The sequence below is a fragment of the Gopherus flavomarginatus genome, chromosome 5, assembly GCF_025201925.1.
Source record: "Gopherus flavomarginatus isolate rGopFla2 chromosome 5, rGopFla2.mat.asm, whole genome shotgun sequence".
In the NCBI taxonomy this organism is placed as follows: domain Eukaryota; kingdom Metazoa; phylum Chordata; order Testudines; family Testudinidae; genus Gopherus; species Gopherus flavomarginatus.
The window spans coordinates 73,765,286-73,788,592 of NC_066621.1; the positions used below are offsets into that span (position 1 = coordinate 73,765,286).

The 23,307-nt window shown below is 38.6% G+C and overlaps 1 protein-coding gene across 10 annotated transcripts in view; it reads right to left on the reverse strand.

Annotated features, from left to right (window-relative positions):
* The window catches only part of NAV2 (neuron navigator 2), a 356,425-nt gene that overhangs the window by 27,425 nt on the left and 305,693 nt on the right, over positions 1-23,307 (reverse strand). For all 10 annotated transcript variants that reach the window (XM_050955210.1, XM_050955208.1, XM_050955206.1 and 7 more), the window contains 6 exons: positions 21,650-21,702; positions 19,810-19,833; positions 19,612-19,686; positions 3,532-3,615; positions 2,559-2,670; positions 1,705-1,850 (listed from right to left, as the gene is read on the reverse strand). In XM_050955210.1, coding sequence (XP_050811167.1) covers positions 1,705-1,850; positions 2,559-2,670; positions 3,532-3,615; positions 19,612-19,686; positions 19,810-19,833; positions 21,650-21,702 — 494 coding nt within the window. The remainder of the gene's footprint in view (positions 1-1,704; positions 1,851-2,558; positions 2,671-3,531; positions 3,616-19,611; positions 19,687-19,809; positions 19,834-21,649; positions 21,703-23,307) is intronic.

Consider the following 23,307-nt stretch of genomic DNA (forward strand, 5'->3'; position numbering starts at 1 on the left):
TACTTGATTTTTCAGTTATTTTGTATGATTATGGCTAAACTGGTGGGTCCCTGAGATCTCAGTTCATTACAAAAGTATAACTCACATGTTTTATAGGTGAATAAGATTTTTTTAAATTGCAATAAGTTTACAGTGGCAACATGTCTCTGAAGTACCTTTATTTTAGCCTGAAGGTAATGTTTCACTATGTAATTAGACATTCTGAGTTTAGACAAGACCTCACAAATATTTGTGAAATAAGCATTCTACAGTCACTGGCTGCAACTTATGTCCAGTTTATAAAGAAATAATTAATTTTATATCCATTCTTCATTCTGCTATAATGTGCTCCTTTGATGAAATCAAGATACTATTCCTCTGTTTACCCCAACTTCACTAAGACCCTATATATTCATCTTTTTCACAATAAATAAATGTCTCCTAACCAATACTAAGAGTAGTTGAATGACAAATGAGATATGTAGCTTGGTGCTAGGATGAAATCTTCTAGACCACGGAAACATAAAATAACTAATAGAGTAGGACTGAAAAGATATGATGAGGTATTGATCATGACTGAGGGATTACTGATCATATAGCGGATGTGGCAAAGACTCATTAACTGTTTACAAGCAGGAGAGAAAATAAAGTCAACCTTGCCAGCAGAGTGCCCCATCAAGTAACACACAAGACACCCTGTGAGGATTTGGAGAAGCCACTGTTTTCATTGAAACCAAGGTTTTGGACAATGCGGGGAGGGGAGAGAAAGTGTTATGATTAAAATATGGAAGTGAAACCATTGGGATAGAAAAGATACTTTAAAATGAGATTCTGTTCAAGTAAAATGTTGCAGTCTCATGGTACAGAGGGAGTTTCATACATAAACCTAACAGGATCACTGATAATTTCAGAATAAATGTTCACAAGAGCAAACTATAACATTTTGTAGCAGCATATTTATAATTTCAGTGTGCTAAGGATCCAGGAACATTTACGCTGAGTGGGAAGGAGGGTGCGGACTGCTGTATTGACTACATTACAAGAACTAAGTATTTTAGTCCAAACAAAAACAAAGCTAATGTTACTACAGCAGCAATGGTTTAATTAAAAATGGAGTTTAATACTATGTACCTTTCCTCCAGTGCATGGTACCTTGTATAGAACACATGATGAGCAAAGAAAGAGAAGTGGAAAGTGATATATGATTATTTTGAAACCTTTTGGAAGAAACTTCTATCACAAGAGAACTTCAAAAACTGATTCATTTGATTTAAAAATTTCATGGTAGCATTCAGAACACAGCCCAAGTTAAAATGGAATGAACGCATTCAGAAGAGGAAAGTAATATGAGCTAAGAGGCTTAATCTTCCTTCACTGTGAATTTGTTTAATTTAATATATGTACTTGGAGTTTTCTCTAATGTTTTATACTATTAGACTAGATTACGTATGTCTCTTAGCCAGGATTAGTCTTTGAGAGATACTACAACTACAGGTTTTATGACTGGCTTTTTGGCTAGTGAGGGTAAAATTATTTTCCATGCCGAGGGCCAGCACGAGCATAGGCATCACTTAAGATTCACTTATGTCTTCAAAATAGGGCTTAGGGATGAGGTAAGTGGTGCATATTACTTGTGCTGACCTGATGCACATGGGTGAATTTCAACCTGGATGTTCATACGACAATTTTATATTCATTTCATGCAATCTCCTGAAGTACACTCACCCAGTTCTTCCTCTTCTTTTTCTTTGAATCACTCTCTATGTTGCTTCCCACACTGGAGTGACTAGTAGCACTGTTAATACTAGAGACACTATCTGAAGAGTGTTGCCTTCTGATTCGCAGGTCAGCAGGCTGAGCAGTCCCAGTACCTGAATATTAACAGCAACATAGTCAAATTTACTGGAGACATTTCAATATCTCCACTAGTCACTCATCTTGACAAAAATGTTTTGGGAATTAAGAGCATTTAGAATTACTTGCACAAAATGATGCATTGCATAGTTCACAGCAATATTTCTTGTTTCTCGTGGTGCAATTAATATTTCACATATGAGCCTGCAAAGCTTTCCTCATGCAAATAGTCACAATTTAAGTCAGTGAGACAAGTAATGTGAGAGAGACTTTGCAGGATCAGGCCCTTGCTTTGCACTGGAAATTAAAACAAATATTAAAAAAAGAATCAGGTAATTACTTAGTGATTTCACAGTATCTGCAACTCTCAGAAGGGGGATTCTGTTCCTTTATTGTGCTGCTGTGCAGAGATGAGAATTATGAAATACTTACAGTGAATTTTAGCAATATAGCAACTGCAGATAGCAAAGTTTTGTTAAACTGTTTATTAGACAGCACAGGAGGGTCTGATAACAGTTTATTTAAACAGAAGGGACCAATGAAAAATCATAGGGCTCTACCGAGATACAAATGTATACATCTCCATGTTACATCAAAGCAGGAGCAAATACAGTTGATCTATACAAAGCCAGTCTCTGGCAAGGTAAATTGCATCAGATATTACCAAGAGGACTAATGTCTCAGGAGTGCCACACTGCTGTTAAAAGTAGAGTTTGCCTCTTTACCTTTGCAGGTGAGCTCAGGTGTGTTAATTACTCCATTAATGGCAGCTTGGGCAGCAGCATTCTGCTTTTTCAGGAGTTCAATTGTTCTCCTTAACTCATTCAGTTCTGAATCCTGAAATGAAAAAGAAACCAATGAGATGTCTATACATTTAGATTCTATGTAAGTATTCCCAGGCAGCCTCCTTTCAATCTTGGTTTAGGTGCTTGGTGAATGGTCTGGGGTGCATAAGAAATGTGCTGAGGCTTGGTGTATACTGTATGACTGACTGGACCTTGAAAGCATTACTTTCCAGGGGTTCAGATATTGTCATTCCACAATGTGGAGAAAATTATTGTACATTAAAGTAGCACTAAAAATTGGTGTTTGTACAAAGCACAATAATTTTTAATAGTGTTTTTACTGGATATATGCATGTATGTGTTGGGAAGAAGACAAACTGTAATAAAAAGCAATAATTAGCGCTTGTTTTGTTCCAAGCAACTTACAGTCATTATCTAATCAGTCCTCACAACATCCCATGAGGTAAGTAAGCAATTTTACAGGTGTGGAAACGGAGGCAGAAAGATTATGTGATTTGCCCAAGGCTACAAAGGAAGCCACAGTGTCAGAGATGGAAATAGAACTTAGGAAAGATCCAGGTTCCCATTCTTGTGCTGTGTCCCACCAGCCACATGCACATTTTTATTTTAAAATACAAATGAAAGGATTATCCTCTTTCATAAGACCATAAGAACGGCCATACTGGGTTAGACCAATGTCCATCTAGCCCAGTATCCTGTCTTTGGACAGTGGCCAATTCCAGCTGCTTCCATGGGAACGAACAGAACAGGGCAACTTACCAAATTTGTACAACAGATTTGATAAAAACGCTGCTACTGTGAATTAATTTTTTAAAAATCTCTTGCTCCTCCTCATTATTGGGATGTGTGCATCTACACATACACATACTGAACAAATGTTTCTCAAACTTGCCTTTTGTTCTGCTGTCATAGTCAAACTCTGTAGTCTGATAGTCATGTTTCCAAGGCTCTGCTCAAACGCTGCCACAAGGTGAGCCTGAAAATTAAATGACAATGTAGAATGAATACTGTTCTCTCCACCAAATAAAAGTGTGTGCTTATTTAAGTATTTAAGAAATGTTATATGGCATCTTCCAGTGTTTGCTAACTAGATACTACATAGAGAAGTAGAGAGGTTAGAGTAGGCTTGGCAAAATAGGAACAACTCTTGGCAAAAACATTTAAAAACAAAACTTCTAGCAGTGACTTATATGTGCCAGAAGGTAACAATTTTGAAAATCCTCGAGCTTTGGGGCATAAACCAACCTCTGATTACCGGAGGTTAGCAGGAACCCTTCCTAGGGTGCAGATTATCCCACAATTGCCAACTGCAGTGTTTCTTCCTCTGGAGCAGTTGATAATGGTCATTGCTGGAGACAGGATACTAAACTAGAAGGATCATTAGTCCGATCTGGCATGGCAATACTTGGGTTTCCTAAAGACATTCTGCGTATAGTAGAGATATTCTTTACAGTCCTCCCTGATTAATATTCTACATCAATTTTTCACTATGAGATCAGTGGACGGAACAGGAATGTCACAAATGTACAGATATATCCACAAATAATTGCAATCTGTTCTGGACTGGAGCTTTTATTTATTCTGAAAAGAAAATACAATTCTCCGTATAGAGGATAACAGAGTGAGAACTGTTCTAGAGTAACTAGGAAGAAAATGCCTTTGAAAAACACAGTCTCATAATAGGTCCAGTCCATTTTATGTATTTTTCACAGTAGTTTAAAGCTGCTTGAATATCATTCTAACCAGGAAACTTTTATTCTGCTGCTTTGCTCAGCTGGAAGGAACTATTTGACCCACTGTTGGAAATGTGAGACAACATCATTTAATTTTTTTGTAAAGAACATTTCAGGGACTAAATTTTGTCCTTTGGATATTAAGGAACAATACAAAAGCAGATTGCTACCACCACAATCTCTATATAGACTAAGTTTTCAGTACCTTTGTACTTCCAAAGCACCTCTTACCAAAGAGACTGAAAGCATTTTACAAACAGTAAGCCTCATCTCAGGTAGTTAAGTATTACTACAGCCATTTCTCATATGAGGAAACTGAGGCATAGAGAGGTTAAATGGGTTGTTCCAAGCCACAAAGCAAGTTTGGGACAGAGTGGAGAAGAGAACCCAGAAACTTTGACCCCCACTATCCCATTAGATGACAACATCTTGCTTTATTCATGAATTCTTTTACAAAAAGACATAAAGGCTCCATGGTGGCCATGATATGATTAATTATTTTTGTTTATGGGTGGAAAAGGGAGAGTGAAAGATTAAAATAGGAGGCATAGGAGGGGTGTGAACACATGTGCAGAGGGAAAGACTTTCCAGGGCTCTGTCAATGACAGGAGGACCCCCTATTATTTAAATAGTAGAATTAAATAATAAAGAAGTGGCTATATAAAAACTGTACATAACTGCAGTGATGGAACTCTAAAGGGCATACGATAATTCTCTGAAGGTGTACACACCATTGTTGTCTCTATGAAACATCCCAAACTATATGTATTAATTCTGTGTCAGATAAAATCAGAAACAGTAGTATCTTCCCTTTATTGAATTGCCATTAAAAATCAACTGGGAAATCAGCCAGTAGAATGATTCAAAAATACTGCACAAAACATTTTAAATACTTCAGTTTCAGGATTTTAAAATATGACCAAAATGTGCAGGTTTCACATATAGCAAGTTTGCAAACATGATATAATTTGATTTTAGTATGGCTTTTGACACATGATATTCTTGTAAGCAAACTAGGGAAAGGTGGTTTAGATTAAATTACTATAAAGCAGGTGCAGAACTGGTTGACAAACCATATTCAAAGAGTGGTTATCAATGGTTTACTATCAAATTGAGAGGATATATTTAGTAGGGTCCTGCAGGTATCTGTCCTGGGTCTGGTACAACTCAATATTTTCATTAGTGACTTGGATAATGCAGTGGAGAGTCTGCATATAAAATGTGAAGATGACAGCAAGATGGGAGCAGTTGCTAGCACTTTGGTGCACAGGATTAGAATTCAAAATGACCGTGAAAAATTGGAGAATTGGTCTGAAATAAATGAGATGAAATTCAATAAAGACAAGTTCAAAGTATCACACTTAGAAAGGAAAAATCAAATGCACAACTACAAAATGGGGAATAATTGGCTAAGCGGAGTACTGCAGAAAAGGATCTGAGGGTTACAGTGGAATGTAATGCAGTTGCAAACAGGACTAATACCACTCTGAGGTCTATTAACAGGAGGGTCATAAGCAATACATGGGTGTGACAATCTACCCTTTTATTCATCCTTTTTACAAAACTATAATAGATTTTGTATGAAGTATGCATTGCGAGGTATCATTTGAAAACTCAAATCTGCTGAACATTATTGCCCTGGTCAAATACGTGTGGCAACATTGTAGATAGAGTTATAAAATTCTACTGTATAAGACATGTTCCAAGTCTGGGGAAACAACTTCAAACCAGTTGCCCAGAGACAAAAGACAAACTGATGTCTCAGCCAGGTCTCAACACAATCCTATGGACTATTATATAATTATAATCGTTACATATTATTATATTATATATATTATATATAAACTGATGTCTCAGCCAGGTCTCACCACAATCCTATGGACTATCACCTGATTAAGCAATCATTCTTTGGTAGGAAGAAAGGTGTGAGCAAGAAATTTATGTCTTGGCAATGGAACAGCTGGGGGTTCCCTTGTAAACAGACAGACTGTTGCCTGAACCCCTGCTGGAGATGATTCTCAAAGTGGAGGAAAAAGATATACATATGAGCAAACACCTCCCTCTCCTTATCTCTACTCACATCATCAACAACATTTGAAAGGGAATGAAAGCATGATTGAACTGGAGGAGGGGTCTTGACAGAGGAAGAATCCAGCCAGACTGCTATAAACATATGGTGAGAGAAACCTTTTTGCTTTGAATTCACTTAGCTTGATAGGTTAGATATTAGTTATTTCTTTGTAACCAATTCTGATTTTTATGCCTCATTGCTTGTAATCACTTAAAATCTATCTTTCTGTAGTAGTTAAACTTGTTTTATTGTTTTATCTATGCCAGTGTGTTGAGATTGACGTGTTTAGGAAGCTTCATTTGAGATAACAAGGTTTGTGTATATCATTTTCTATTAATGAAGTGACAGACCTTATATAAGCTCATATTGTCCAGGAAGGTACTGGGCAGTACAAGAAACACGTTTCTAGGGAAAAGTCTGGGACTTGGAATTTGCTGGTGTCACACTGCAATATTATTCAAGAGTGGTTAGCTAAGAGCACTCATATAACTCAGCTAGGAGTCATTTACATGCTGGAGGATGTGTGTGTGTGTCAGAGGTTGTGAGAGAGAGTGAGAAGGCCAGGAGCGGTTGCTCTCTCAGCAAAGCAGTGTAAAAGGCACCCCAGGCTGGAGAATTGGGGGGACACAGCTGTCCATTAATCCAAATTATAGCTGGGAACGTCCCATTGGGAGATAATCGTTCCATGCTACTCAGCTCTGGTGAGACCTCAGCTAGAGTACTGTTTCCAGTTTTGGGCCCTACACTTTAAGAAAGATGTTGACAAACTGGTATGTGTCCAAAGGAGGGCAACAAAAATAAGATTGAGAAAACATGACATGGGGGAAGGGTTAAAAAAAATTGGATATTTTTAGTCCTGAGAGAAGGCGGCTCAGGGGGAACCTGATAATCTTCAAATATGTTAAATGCTGTTATTAAGAGTAATGGTGAAATAATGAGCTTAAACTACAGCAAGAGAGATTTACATTAGGTATTAGGAAAAACTTTCTAACTCTAAAACTAGTTAAATACTGGAATAGGCTTCCAAGGAAGGTAGTGGAATCCTCATCAATGGAGGATTTTAAAAACAGGTTAGACAAAGACCTGTCAGTGATGCGTTAGGTATACATGATCCTGCCTCAGCACAGGGCAGATGACCTGACAAGGTCCCTTACAGGCCTACATTTCTTTGATTCTATGGCATGTTTCTCATAAATATTAAGTGCATAGATACAATTGTGACAAGTATATGCTTTTGAAGGGGGAAGGCAATGACTGAGTTTGCTGGCAAAAGCTAGTGACTGCACATATAACTGCTGCTGGCTTCTGCTTGACCAGCCATTATCTTCAAAAATTGTTAAAATGTAGTTAGAGTTTCAATTTCTAGGACAAAACTAAATTCCAAATGCATTTCTCACAGCTGCTTTTAAGTCAAGCTACAAAAGTGCTATCACATATTGATGTGCTAATCTCACCTTAAAAGAAATACTCACCAGAGAAAGAGCGAGTGAGAGAGCTTTTGTCAAATGAATTATTTATTAATCTATTTATAAACTAACAATGTAGGGGTTTAAAAAAACACTTACCCCAGACAGGCTTGTAGACTCTCAGCAAAATAACAGGGCACTGTGGAATTTTACAAACAAATAGTCTAAAGCAAAAGTCCATTACCAGGATTTTTCTATTTCTCATCAAGCCTTCATTCTAGCTACGTAGAATATTAAAATCAGAGCTGTACAGAGCTTAAAATTTTAGATCTCTATTAAAATTTTACTAGAAAATCTACAAAGTTAAATAAAAAACAATACACTGCTAAGTAACTAATTAACCAACTCACAGAAATGCTTAGTAACAAATATTAAACTGGAGTTGGATAATTATCCTTTCCTTAGATAGGATAGTCAATAATTCATCTGCAGTATTCATAATATAAGTGTCTTAAGAAAACAAGATTGAACCTCATTAGCCTGCAGCTTGATTTTGGTAACAGAGGCTGAGAATCTTTTCCTACTGCTGACTAGGGAGAATACTGGAAGTCAGTTTAGGTCCAACATGTCTTTTTTGCATAGAAGGATAATGGCTGAGGCCGGGCCAGTGTGAAAGAGTAGCCAATTTACTAGAGAATTTCAGAGCTCACATTTTGCATTCCGCTAGAGTTCTTCAGAAAAGTTTAAGGTTGATGGGAGATGCCATCAAAAGGAGGACCAGAAGAGCCATTGATTAAATATCATTCCTGGAATTCCAGATGTTCAGACTAGTTTTTCTTCATGTTTTCCTATTTCCATGGAATGCAACATTATATTAAAAAAATAGTTCAGGCTTGAAAATAAAATAACTGATACTAATAGAAAATGATGCAACATCCATCAAATTTTCTCACTTTCAGGTCTTCACACATGGGTCCATATGAAGTTCAGCTGTTTTTCCCCTTCATTACTACTGACATCAACTATCACTTCAAAATGCGTATTTTCAGCTTCTAAAAGCAAGCAAGTAGAAATGCAAAATCCTCCACTGTACAAATAAGGAATGAACTTTGAACTGTTTTCCTCAACTTTCTGTTAGAGGTATTCATGTAGCTAAGATCATTTTGCCACTGTTTAAAGTTGCTGTGAATTTGCCAAACTGACTTGGAATGGTTGCTCTTCAGTTAAATAATAATTCTGTAATATTCTCATTTTCTTGCACATCCAACCAAGAAAACAAAACATTGGAGCTCAGTTTGCCTTGAGATAAGAGAAGTGCTGTGGTCCCTGAACTTAAATGGCTGCAATGCAAATATGTGTATCTCCCCAAGGTTCTGTACTGAGAATATAGGGCTTGAGGGTAGAGATAAGCCAGTATGAAGAGGATTGAACAGATACCAACATGTGGGCAACTGGAAGTTCTGTATTTCTGTAGAGTTTCTGCAGTTGTCTAGATGACACTTTTATAGACTCATAAATGCAAGTGCTGTTACAATGTATATAGACAGAATACACTATCAACACAGGAAATACTTATCTAGGATATTTTAAATGACTGGTGATCAGTGTGATTACCAACCCGCCTCTAACAGCAAAGGAAATCCTGCTGCTCTAGCGTCATACATAATAATATTTGTCGTTAGTACTCTGCGACATATTATAATGTTGAATGCTACATATTATAATACAATACTATATGCTGTATTGAGACGAACATGTATTTTCTGAAGTTGTACAAGTCTAAACTATAGGGGCTGCAGGGGTGGGGAGGAGAAAAGTGCTAACAGTAAGTCTACAGCTGCCTTAAATGAGGGAAGGCATGAAGGTTATCAGCCATATATCTGCAACTTGCAAATTCAACATTCACTTCCTATCTACCCCAGTTTATTATGAAAGGAGAGTTTTCATCTCTTTGTCCAGATGATCTCTGGAATTGGCAGCTGTAACCACTGAAGACCTATTCTCTGAGAGATACTTGTCCAGTCTCATTGCTTGAAGCTAAATGAAAAGAAATATTTCTGTTATACATTTCTACCCAGGAGTCTTCACAATGGTACATAATCCACCTCATTATAAATTGCAGGAGTTAGGTCTCTCAGGATGGAGTTTCCATCTTAAATCAGTTTTAATTCTAACTTTGAACTGTGTGGGAGGCTTTTTTTTTTTTTTTTTTTTTTTTTTTTTTTTTTTTTTAATAAATTGCACTGTTTAGCCCAAGGAAAGCAAAATCCTCAAAATCTTAACACTTTGCTCATTGTTCATTTTTCAGGACCCACTTCCCTTAATAACCTGACATTTTCTTTTTAAATCTCTCCTTTCTTGCCATACTCTACGCTACCCTACTTCTATACTACATGTTATTTTCTGAGTTTCTGATTCAAACTTTTCTGAACTTTGGTGGTGGTCAGATCTAATTTTTTTATTCAGGTCATTATAATGACAGGGGCCAGAGTAATGAAGTCTGGAATTTTAGACCTGTATCTGAATGGCCCCAAAATTCTGATTTGAGCCTTCCTCTGATCCTTTTCTTTAAAAAAAAAACCAAAATATCAGTGAGCATTAGCAACAGCATACACGAACTATAAGACACTAAATATTCTCACAATCTGCAAAGAAAAAATAATCACATTTAATACACAGTCTCTGACCAGAAGAGAGAGATTGGAATAGTAAGAATTAACTTGATGCGACAGAAGAATCATTTTCCCAGTGCCATGCCAGAATAAGATGTGAATTTAAAGTGGATTAATTTATATATTCCATCTGTGGACGTTCTTACTCTTGAATAAGAGTGCTTTATTCCAAGTTATCTTAATTTACTTAGATTAAGCTAATTTGGAATAAGGTACTCTTATTCCAGAATAAGTATGTTCACACAAAAAGTTAATCCTGAATATATCCCTGTGTAGACAAACCCTTAATATACATAATATTGAATACATACTTGCCTACCCTTTGCCACGAAAATTGATGATAATCAAAATAAACTAATGATATTTTATTCTCAGATCAAAAATAATTACATACACTGAGCAAGTAAAAATTGTATATATATATTTTAAATCTGTCCACTAGAGAAAGGGTCATTCTCTCTTCTATGTATATACAGAATGGTAAAACCTTTCATGTAGCCATTCCAGACTTGTACTTTATCAGCACATAGCTGACTTATCCCAAATAACTGTTCTCACACTCACAATGAAAACAAACATGAATAGTACAATAACATAAGGATATATGTGGCTGTCATGCCCCTCACACTCTATGAAAATAAACAGGGCTGAGACTGTGAGAAAAATGGCTGAAAACAAAACAAGTTAAATACCCACTTTATGTGTTGGAAAACCAAAATGTTTATTTTAAAAATATTGAATGAATAATTTCTTTTGGGGGGTTGGGGGAATGCCATGTTCAGTAACAATAAGGAATATCATTTACAATCTTTGAGAAAGTGAAAAAAATATGGTGAATGGGACTGCATGGATCAAGGGATAAGTAAACGGATACAGAGCCTTTCAATTTTCAGTTGCCCTTTTGAAGCCATTTAAAGTGACCACAAGTTGTTACTATCTAGTAACTGTTCAGTGAATAGGGTTGCCAACTCTCCAGGATTGAAGCCATTTAAAGTGACCACAAGTTGTTACTATCTAGTAATTGTTCAGTGAATAGGGTTGCCAACTCTCCAGGATTGTCCGGGAATCTCCAGGAATTAAATGTTAATCTTTAATTAAAGATTATGTCATGTGATTAAACCTCCAGGAATATGTCCAACCAGAACTGGCAACCCTATCAGTGGGCTATAGGAAATAGGTTGGTGGGCCTTGGTTCACTTTTCAGTGAAAACAAGCCCTTTCCACAAAATTATCACCACAACCCATGATGGCAGTCTCAGCAAAGTGGCCGCAGGAAATAGAGTAACCTTTTGCAGAAAGGTGGTCCACCCCAGGTTCAGGTCGGGGCACATTGGCAGGACAGTCTGCGGAAGGCTGTACTGCCAGTGATCCAGCTCCACCTGTTTTGTGGATAAATAAGGGACTTCAGTACTCAGGGCTGTCAGTGCCTTAACACATCACAGCAGTGCTAAATTCACTCTGGAGAAAATGAAATGGAAAAAAGAAAGTAGTAAATGTGGCTAATTTTACAAAAAGCAAATGGAGTGTCAATATGGAGGACAATCTGTTCAGACAATGGCACCATAAGTACCAGACAGAAATATTTTGAGACTAGAAGTTTCTGGAAAGAGCAGTTCCTCCTCCTTGAAGGAGGAACAATGGCAGGGATGCTGAATGGCTTCTTAATACAGACAAAGAAGGGAAATAATTGCTGCCTTATAGAGAACATTTCTTCTCTACAGTCTGAAGTGGTTACTCTTCCAAATCAGTAGGCAAAGCAGCCCCCTGAGTGCAAAATGGAGCCTAATTTACATGAACAGTTGCATAATTTGTTGCAAGGAGCAGAAACTGGAGTAATTCAAGAATAGTTTGTCAGCAAAAAAACGAACTTAAGAAAACTCTGTAAAAGACTTGGCCTACATTTAAGAAAGCAAAGCCCACTTTTCTGTAGACACTGCACATTAAGATGAGTTTAAAAAGATATTAGACACAAATGAGGTGGTTTGAATTAAATCATTTGATGTAGTCAGGTATTTTCATCTGCAGGGCAAAGTTAACAACTTTCATTTTGGGGTTTGTTTTGTTTTTGCTCCTGGAACGTGGCAAAGTACTAAATGTAGCCTTAATTTTCTTTCCTTAACTTATATGTTAACAATTCAGTTGGCTTCCCTTTTCTATGTTTTCAAGTATGTATGGCCAACACACTGATATACATTAGCTCTAGTTCTGATTTCCACTTTGTGAAGGATAGTATTACTTAGGTCAAACTCATTCTTCATGTTGATGTATTTGCTATTACCACTCATTCAAGAGCTAATGGCCGTGATTTCCTCTTTGGTAACTCTGAGTTATCACATCTACCCAGTCCCATAATCCTAGAATACAAATATGAAATGGTTTTTAAATGGTCACTATTCATTTTTGTCTTATTTACATTGGAATCACTTATTTCTCCAGTTAGCTTTTGTGTTTTTTTAACCAGGATTTCAGCCACCTGTGATTACACAGTGTTGACTCCATGGGGACTAAAACCCCAATGTATCCTCGGTTTTCAATCCTTTGTTCCAAACAACACGCAACGGTAGTTATTTCATGCTAGGGTATATTCCTCAAAGCAAACAAGTGAAAACACAGCACACACTGATTTGAATGAGATGCATTATGCTTCTTAGACCATGCCATAAACTGGTTCTCAGGGCCCCTTTTGTGTGTCAGCTTTGCCTACTCTTGCCATCAGCCCACAGTGTTGAATGGTTTGTATGCTATGGGAAAACACAATGCATTTAAATCAGGTTTCCCCATTTCTCATGGGCACCCGCGGTAATTCTCATCTGTCTCTTATGACTCCTTTGACACCTATATGTGAATGTAAGACCCACTTTTATGAAGAGAACTGAGTCTTCAAAGAATCTCTTTCAGCATTAACCAAACCTATGTACTTGCATGCTGTACATAGACAAAAGGAACAGCTAAATCAGTATAACTGTATTTAATGTTTTTTTTTAAATAATCACTTGAACACTAGGATAGACGGCTTTTTGTTTTCAGAATGACCCAAAATGCATACATGGTAACTCCTCACTTAACGTCGTAGTTATGTTCCTGAAAAATGTGACTTTAAGCGAAACAATGTTAAGCGAATCCAATTTCCCCATAAGAATTAATGTAAAGGGGGGGTGTTAGGTTCCTGGGAATTTTTTTTTGCCAGACAAAAGGCATTATATACATTTTAAATAATTTTAAACAAGTAATTTCATAAAGGTATAAGTTTTAAACAATTTTTAAACAAGCAATTTAATACTACGCTGGGGGGGAGTAGTGTGCATGTGCTGTATGTTTACAAACATACTGTATATACAGTACAGTACTGTAGTTGGGAGGTGCCCCTGCCTTATCCTACACAGGCACAGCCCACTGGTACTGGAGATGAGGCAGGCAAGGAGGCTGAAGGTGCTGTAGGCTAGGAGAAGCACATTGCACAGCAGCGGCAACTTCCCCTACTCTGCAAGCACCAGGGGCAGGAGTGACCACAAGTTGTTACTATCTAGTAATTGTTCAGTGAATAGGGTTGCCAACTCTCCAGGATTGTCCGGGAATCTCCAGGAATTAAATGTTAATCTTTAATTAAAGATTATGTCTTATGAGGGTAGAGGAGGAAGGGGGGCCTCTACACTCAACCCACCCACTCCCCCCCTTCCCCCAAGCCCCCATCCTTGACCTGCCTCTTCTTCCCCCCCCCTCCCCTTTACTTCCCACGCTGCATCCTCACTCCTCCCCATCACTCCCCCGCCCTCCTGTCCGGGGCAATCAGCCAGCTTGCGGTGTTTAGGGGGAAGGAGGAAGGAGCAAAGGACTTGGCGTGCAGGCTCCCCCTCCCTCCCCCCTGCCTCCTGCCCAGGGCAATCAGCTGGCTTGTGGCATTGACGAGGCAGGGGAGGGAGGGGGAGCCTGCACGCCAAGTCCTTGCTCCTTCCCCGGCCCTCCTGCCCCAGAAATGCTGCAAGCCAGCTGATTGCCAAGGTGGGGGGGAGAGAGAGGGAAGGCCTTGATCCGTGGGGTCTGCCGGCGGGCAGGAGGTGTGTGGGGGTGGGGGCGCGTAGGGAGGCTGTGGAGAAAGCAGTCAAACAACGTAAGACAGAAGCATTGCAGAACTTTAAGTGAGCATGTTCCCTAATTGATCAGCAACGTAACAACAAAACAACATTAACTGGGACGACTTAAAGTGAGGAGTTACTGTATTTATTTTTTAACACAAATATGTGACCTGAATTGATTATTATAGACTAGTGATCTTTTTGCTAATTAGGAAAACGGCTTTTTGTTTTCAGAATGACCCAAAATGCATATATGGTAACTCCTCGCTTAACGTTGTAGTTATGTTCCTTGAGACCAGGGGCTGCTAACAGGGAGTTTTGCAAGGAGTTCTCCAGGTGAAGGAGGAGCAAATACAGCATCTGTGGGGTAAGTGACTGTCTGTAGTGTGTGTGTGTTTGGGGGTTTCTTGCTGTGTGCTGAACTTGTGTTTGTCAGTCTGTTTGGTTGTTTGAAGGACCGTGTGCTGTGGCTGGCAGTTGGAGGCCGTGAGCTTCAAAGAAAGGTTTGAAAGCTCAAAGCCTCTGATAATTGGCTGAGCCTTAATCAGTGGGCGGGGCATTAACTCAGGCCAGGGCTTTATAAAGCTGCACACAAGCGACCAGGGGCTGCTAACAGGGAGTTTTGCAAGGGAGTATTGGAAAGGGAGTGGGAAGGGAGGGGAGGTCCCTTGTCGGTCCTACCTGTTCCCCTGTAGTCCCCTTGAAACCTGTAATCCAAACCATATTCCAAAACCCCTTTCTTTAAACCACCCTTTCATTAACTAGGAGACAATGCAGGCAGAAGCCCAGCAGCAGAGTGGGGGCTATCCAGTTTATTGCACTGAGTGTAGCATGTATGATTACCTGCCTTGTGGGCGGGTGGCGTATGTGTGCAGTCGGTGCAAGGAGCTCCTGGCCCTCAGAGACCACGTACGGACTTTGGAGGCCAGGGTGGTGGAACTGGAGGAGCTAAGAGAGGCTGAGAGGTATGTTGATGAGGCTTTCTGGGACACTGTAGAATTGTCCCACCTCCGCTCAGACAGCCTCTGTGTTGTTGAGGAGGAAGAAAGGCCCAGGGAAGCAGAGTGGTCAATGGGAGCAGAGGGAAACCTTCCCATAGTTGGGACCCTCCTTCCAGATGGTGCTGGGGATGCCTCTCGTACTCTCCCTCCAGGGGAGGGAACTCCAGTTGCTAGGAAAAGGCAGGTGTTAGTAATGGGAGATTCGATCATTAGAAACATAGATAGCTGGGTTTGTGATGACCGGGAGAACCGTATGGTGACTTGCCTGCCTGGTGCGAAGGTTGCGGATCTCTTGAGGCATCTAGACAGAGTTATGTGTAGTGCTGGGGAGGAACCGGTGGTCGTGGTACATGTAGGTACCAATGACATAGGGAAGGATAGGAGAGATGTCCTGGAAGCCAAATTTAGGCTGCTAGGGAAGAGACTGAAATCCAGGACCTCTATGGTAGCATTTTCTGAAATGCTCCCAGTTCCATGCGCAGGGCCAGGTAGGCAGGCAGAGCTTCAGAGTCTCAATGTGTGGATGAGACGATGGCGTAGAGAGGAGGGGTTTACGTTCATTAGGAATTGGGGAAACTTTTGGGATGGGGGGAGCCTATACAGGAGAGATGGGCTCCACCTAAACCAAAGTGGAACCAGACTGCTGGCACTAAACATTAAAAAGGATGTAGAGCAGTTTTTAAACTAGGAGATGGGGGAAAGCCGACTGCTGCAGAGGAGCATGTGGATCAGACACAGACTTCTCTTAGGGAAGAGTCTGATGATAGGGAATCTCCAGGTTATAATCAGAAACAGAGGACAGAAGAGGATAATGTAAGGGCCGGATCAGTTGATAAACAGTCGCATAAAAAAGAATCTGGCACATCAGAAAAGGGCAGACAAATAAACAGGGACAAGTTTTTAAAGTGCTTGTACACAAATGCTAGAAGTCTAAATAATAAGATGGGTGAACTAGAGTGCCTTGTGATAAAGGAGGATATTGATATAATAGGCATCACAGAAACCTGGTGGACTGAGGACAATCAATGGGACACAATCATTCCAGGGTACAAAATATATCAGAAGGACAGAACAGGTCGTGCAGGGGGAGGAGTGGCACTATATGTGAAAGAAAATGTAGATTCAAACGAAGTAATCTTAAGCGAATCCACATGTTCCATAGAATCGCTATGGATCAAAATTTCATGCTCTAATAAAAATATAACATTAGGGATCTATTATCGACCACCTGATCAGGACAGTAATAGTGATGATGAAATGCTAAGGGAAATTAGAGATGCTATCAAAATTAAGAACCCAATAATAGTGGGGGATTTCAATTATCCCCATATTGACTGGGAACATTTTACGAAATGCAGAGATAAAATTTCTCGATACTTTAAATGACTGTTTCATGGAGCAGCTGGTACGGGAACCCACAAGGGGAAAGGCAACTCTAGATTTAATCCTGAGTGGAGCGCAGGAGCTGGTCCAAGAGGTAACTATAGCAGGACCGCTTGGAACTAGTGACCATAATACAATAGCATTCAACATCCCTGTGGGGGGAAGAACACCTCAACAGCCCAACCCTGTGGCATTTAATTTCAAAAGAGGGAACTATACAAAAATGAAGGGTTTAGTTAAACAAAAGTTAAAAAGTACAGTGACTAAAGTGAAATCCCTGCAAGTTGCATGGGCCCTTTTTAAAGGCACCATAATAGAGGCCCAACTTCAATGTATACCCCAAATGAAGACACACAGTAAAAGAACTAAAAAAGAGCCACCGTGGCTTGGCTTAACCATGTAAAAGAAGTAGTGAGAGATAAAGACTTCCTTTAAAAAGTGGAAGTCAAATCCTAGCGAGGCAAATAGAAAGGAGCACAAACACTGCCAGATTAAGTGCAAGAGTGTAATAAGAAAAGCCAAAGAGGAGTTTGAAGAACGGCTAGCCAAAAACTCCAAAGGTGGTAATAAAATGTTTTTTAAGTACATCAGAAGCAGGAAGCCTGCTAAACAACCGGTGGGGCCCTTTGACGATCGAAATACAAAAGGAGCGCTTAAAGACGATAAAGTCATTGCAGAGAAACTAAATGGATTTTTGCTTCAGTCTTCACGGCTGAGGATGTAGGGAGATTCCCAAACCTGAGCCGGCTTTTGTAGGTGACAAATCTGAGGAACTATCACAGATTGAAGTGTCACTAGAGGAGGTTTTGGAATTAATTGATAAACTTAACATTAACAAGTCACTGGGACCAGATGGCATTCACCCAAGAGTTCTGAAGGAACTCAAATGTGAAGTTGCGGAACTATTAACTAAGGTTTGTAACCTGTCCTTTAAATTGGCTTCGGTACCCAATGACTGGAAGTTAGCTAATGTAAGACCAATATTTAAAAAGGGCTGTAGAGGTGATCCCGGCAATTACAGACCGGTAAGTCTAACGTTAGTACTGGGCAAATAAGTCGAAACAATAGTTAAGAATAAAATTGTCAGACACATAGAAAAGCAAACTGTTGAGCAATAGTCAACATGGTTTCTGTAAAGGGAAATTGTGTCTTACTAATCTATTAGAGTTCTTTGAAGGGGTCAAGGGGGATCCAGTGGACATAGTGTACTTAGATTTCCAGAAAGCCTTTGACAAGGTCCCTCACCAAAGGCTCTTACGTAAATTAAGCTGTCATGGGATAAAAGGGAAGGTCCTTTCATGGATTGAGAACTGGTTAAAAGACAGGGAACAAAGGGTAGGAATTAATGGTAAATTCTCAGAATGGAGAGGGGTAACTAGTGGTGTTCCCCAAGGGTCAGTCCTAGAACCAATCCTATTCAATTTATTCATAAATGATCTGGAGAAAGGGGTAAACTATGAGGTGGTAAAGTTTGCAGATGATACTAAACTACTCAAGATAGTTAAGACCAAAGCAGATTGTGAAGAACTTCAAAAAGATCTCACAAAACTAAGTGATTGGGCTACAAAATGGCAAATGAAATTTAATCTGGATAAATGTAAAGTAATGCACATTGGAAAAAATAACCCCAACTATACATACAATATGATGGGGGCTAATTTAGCTACGAGTCAGGAAAAAGATCTTGGCGTCATCGTGGATAGTTCTCTGAAGATGTCCACGCAGTGTGCAGAGGCGGTCAAAAAAGCAAACAGGATGTTAGGAATCATTAAAAAGGTGATAGAGAATAAGACTGAGAATATATTATTGCCCTTATATAAATCCATGGTATGCCCACATCTCGAATACTGTGTACAGATGTGGTCTCCTCAGCTCAAAAAAGATATTCTAGCACTAGAAAAGGTTCAGAAAAGGGCAACTAAAATGATTAGGAGTTTGGAGAGGGTCCCATATGAGGAAAGATTAAAGAGGCTAGGCCTCTTCAGCTTGGAAAAGAGGAGACTAAGGAGGGATATGATAGAGGTATACAAAATCATGAGTGATGAGGAGAAAGTAGATAAGGAAAAGTTATTTACTTATTCCCATAACACAAGAACTAGGGGTCATCAAATGAAATTAATAGGTAGCAGGTTTAAAACAAATAAAAGAAAGTTCTTTTTCACACAGTGCACAGTCAACTTGTGGAACTCCTTACCTGAGGAGGTTGTGAAGGCTGGGACTATAACAATGTTTAAAAGGGAACGGGACAAATTCATGGTGGCTAAGTCCATAAACGGCTATTAGCCAGGAAGGGTAAAGAATGGCATCCCTAGCCTCTGTTCATCAGAGGATGGAGATGGATGGTAGGAGAGAGATCACTTGATCATTGCCTGTTAGGTTCACTCCCTCTGGGGCACCTGGCATTGGCCACTGTCGGTAGACAGATACTGGGCTAGATGGATCTTTGGTCTGACCCGGTAAGGCTGTTCTTATGTAAGAATATGACTTTAAGCAAAACAATGTTAAGTGAATCCAATTTTCCCGTAAGAATTAATGGGGCGGGGGGGGGGTGAGGTTTGCCAAGAAAACTGGGGTGGTGATTTCTGCACTACATACTTTATCTATCAGTCTCCATTTTTCTGAATTGTACTCACATTGGCAGTCAACTGAGTTGTTAGAGCTGACACCTTCTCCTGGGATGCATCCAACTCCCTTCGTAGCTTGCGAATCTAAATATTGTATTTAAAAGATCAGTTTATTGTACCATAATCTACAGAAATAGAGGCATAAGACACTCATGCAAAGTGTCTAGATTGAAAGTTTATCTTTACAAAACTGATATTGCTCCTTACCTCTGACTGGCATTTTTCTTCAGGCTGCAACCAAAAAAATCAGGAAAAACATATGAGGAACTTACAATAGTTCATTACTAGCACAGATCAAATTTTTTTTACAAGTAAAATTCAATATAGGAGTCCTTATTTATTACTTATTGATTCAGCATACATAGGTGTTTGCAGGCAACTTTATTCACATGAGTAATTCCACTGGAGTACTGCCATGTTCACCATTAAAAACTTTGACATTCTATCAATCTAAGTCAATAATCTTAGTTCTGTATTTCTGAACACGTTTGGCTCTGTTTAGTTTTAAATTAAATTTACTAGAAGTAATCCTGATACTCTAAAACTTTTAATATCCTAATTCCCCCCAAAGCCTATTATATTCAGTGTTTATAATAATGTACTTTAAATACATCTTACATTTACATGTACCATTCATTGTGACCATAATTACTTTTGGAAGAAAAGGTGGAGAGCTTATTCACATAGTGAGCACTAACTTCTATAGTGTTCTTGCTTTCAATGGGATTAATTATATGAATAAACGTTCACCAATTTGAGTAGGGGCTCTACAATCTAGTCATTTGTGAATTTTAATTTCATGTAATTGGATGACAGTCTAAGGTGATAAGTATCAGAGGGGTAGCCGTGTTAGTCTGGATCTGTAAAAGCAGCAAAGAGTCCTGTGGCACCATATAGACTAACAGACGTTTTGGAGCATGAGCTTTCGTGGGTGAATACCCACTTCGTCAGATGCATGTATCTGACGAAGTGGGTATTCACCCACAAAAGCTCATGCCCCAAAACGTCTGTTAGTCTATAAGGTGCCACAGGACTCTTTGCTAGTCTAAGGTGATTTTTTTTAACCAAAGGTAATAGATTGTCTGTTTTAGGGCCTGATCCTCCAACTCTTTCATGCACTTAGTATCGCTGACTTGAAAAGAACTACTTGCCTGAATAAAAATTGCAGGTCCATGCCCTTAAAGATAATGTTATTAAGTATAGGTTTGTTTCAAATATGGATGTATGGTAGTTGTGTGGTTGTATCATACTTTCATACCAATTTGTATGGTCATCCTCTATTAACACAATGCCCGGATTCCATTGTTGTTCATTGTTTTTAAAAGACCAGAGTGTCAGTTCAGATTTTCAGATATATTTTCCTTTAGTAACCTTTAATGTTACATATTCTGAAGTAAGATGCTTTTATTAAAGTATTAGAAGAAAATATAATACGCTTTAAAAAAAACCACTATAATTATATTATTTGTCCCAAAATACCACTAGATCTTCTTTCAATGTCAGATTATTAAGACACTATGCAATCAAGACTTTTAATAAAAAAATTCTTGCCAAAATGAGAAGTAACGGCTCCTTTGCAATAATTAAATCCTTTGCATTAAGACCTACTTGGATAATTCTTAATTAGCAGATCACTAAACTATCAGACTGAAATGGCTTTATCTATTGAATCAATGTGAGTGGTGTTGGCACAAAAGACCAGGATTATCCATTATGGTCCTTTGTATCAAGACCTCCTTAGAACGGTTGTGGATCGCTGATTCAAGAGACTAACTCCTGCTTCTGTGTCATTAGGGTCTAACATGAGTATTGTGATAAATATCCATCAAAACCTTTCTGGGAACATAAAAAAAACCTTACATAGGCAGCATACATTATTTATGTTCACATGCAAAGAGCCAACCTCTTTACATGGCAAAAGCAATTAGCACACTTGATCCAATCAATTAATGTGTTTTACTAAAAAAGTTGTACAACTGCAAAATAGTATTTAATATTATGTTTCTCAGCAGACTCCTACTGAAGGTTTACATTTCACAACACTCACCGTTGAATAAATAGATGATGTACTGGACACCAAAGAGAGAGAGGATCCATGCACTAAAGGAAAGATAAAACAAACAAATTGCATATCTGTTTGCAATATAGTAAGCACATAGTGGAATCATATACAAAGCATTCACTGCAGATTTTACACCCACTGAGAGCAAATTTTCATAAGAATGTAAAAAAATTGCATCATCCATCAAACTTTTTATTGTAAGAAATCTTTGCAGAAGTATCAAGATGTAAGTTGAAATTGCTACGAGGGCAAGAGTTATATAAAATGCCTTCACACAGGAAAAATAATTTGACTTCTATAACTCAAATCATTTTTCATATAAAAACAACAACATTCAATCCATTAGGCCTTCAGACTGAGTGACTTGAAGCCAGTGGGAGATTATCACCTGTATCTGAGGAGAGAATTTGACCCCAGGATGGCTCTACTAAAAAAAGAATTCAATTTCAAACATGCAGCAGTTATTCAGCACCTACAGAGATAACATATTTTAACATGCTGACTTAGAACATATGTGCATTGGCTGTATTTCAATCTTCAGACTAAAGACCTCACAGAAAGCTCAGTTAGGCCCTTTAGAACCCCATGTAACAAACTCAACTTGGTTACATGGTTGTACTGTGGAATAATGAACCAAAGTCAACGGAGTAACCCCAGTATAAATCCAGAGTAGAATTTGATCCTAAGTAAAACCTACCAACCTACCTACCAACCTACCAGTCTTTATCAACCCTTAAGAGTGAAATCCTGACCCCACTGAAAAAAAACCTCCCATTGACTTCAGTGGAGCCAGAATTTCACCATTAGGAATTGTGTGCATCACCTCAGTGACCTAGTGATGATGTACTCTCCCACAGCAAAGCCTGTAGGCAGAAAGGGCAACCAGCCCAGGAAATAATTTATTTTGCAAAGGTTTTCAGAGGCTGCTTGCTTCAAGAGGGAAGGGCTCTGGGGATGCAGGGATGATAGCGGGCTGATATCAAAGGACCTCTGCGTGAACATAAACTCCAAGCTACCCCACAGTAGCAACATAATGGATCCTGAAAAATGAAATTTAACCATAGGGAATGCCTAGAATTTAATTGTAACCTCTCAAAAAGATTAACATGCTTGCCTTTCAAGAAATTGCAATACTAATAGTAAGCTTTTTTCTTCCAACCTGTCTATTAAGTTCCACCACTTTTGGTCCAATATTAATCTTGCTATGGCAGAATATTTTGCATGGTTCAATCTGTATGCATACATTTTCTCTAATATTCCTAAAAATTTGACACTTCTTATTGCATACTTGTCATAGATCTTCTGTATCGTCATTCTGAATGTTAATATGAAATAAAGTAAACATACTAATTGACACTGAAAGGTAGGTTTATGGAAAGGGGAGAAAAAAGAAAATCATATTAGCCTTTTATTTAACTTTTTAAGCTGAATCTCAAAATGCACCCAGAAGAAAAAAATTTGTTTGCAATTATTCTATTAAAATATGCTATTCTTTTGCCTCCATCAATCTCTTTAGTTAAATTTCAGTTTTATACATAAGCCGGACAATATACCCATGTCTACAGAAATCAGCAAAGTCTTTACTATCTGCTTGTCTTTCTCTTCCATTTTATAAGCCTGATCCAAAACTCAGTGAAATCAAT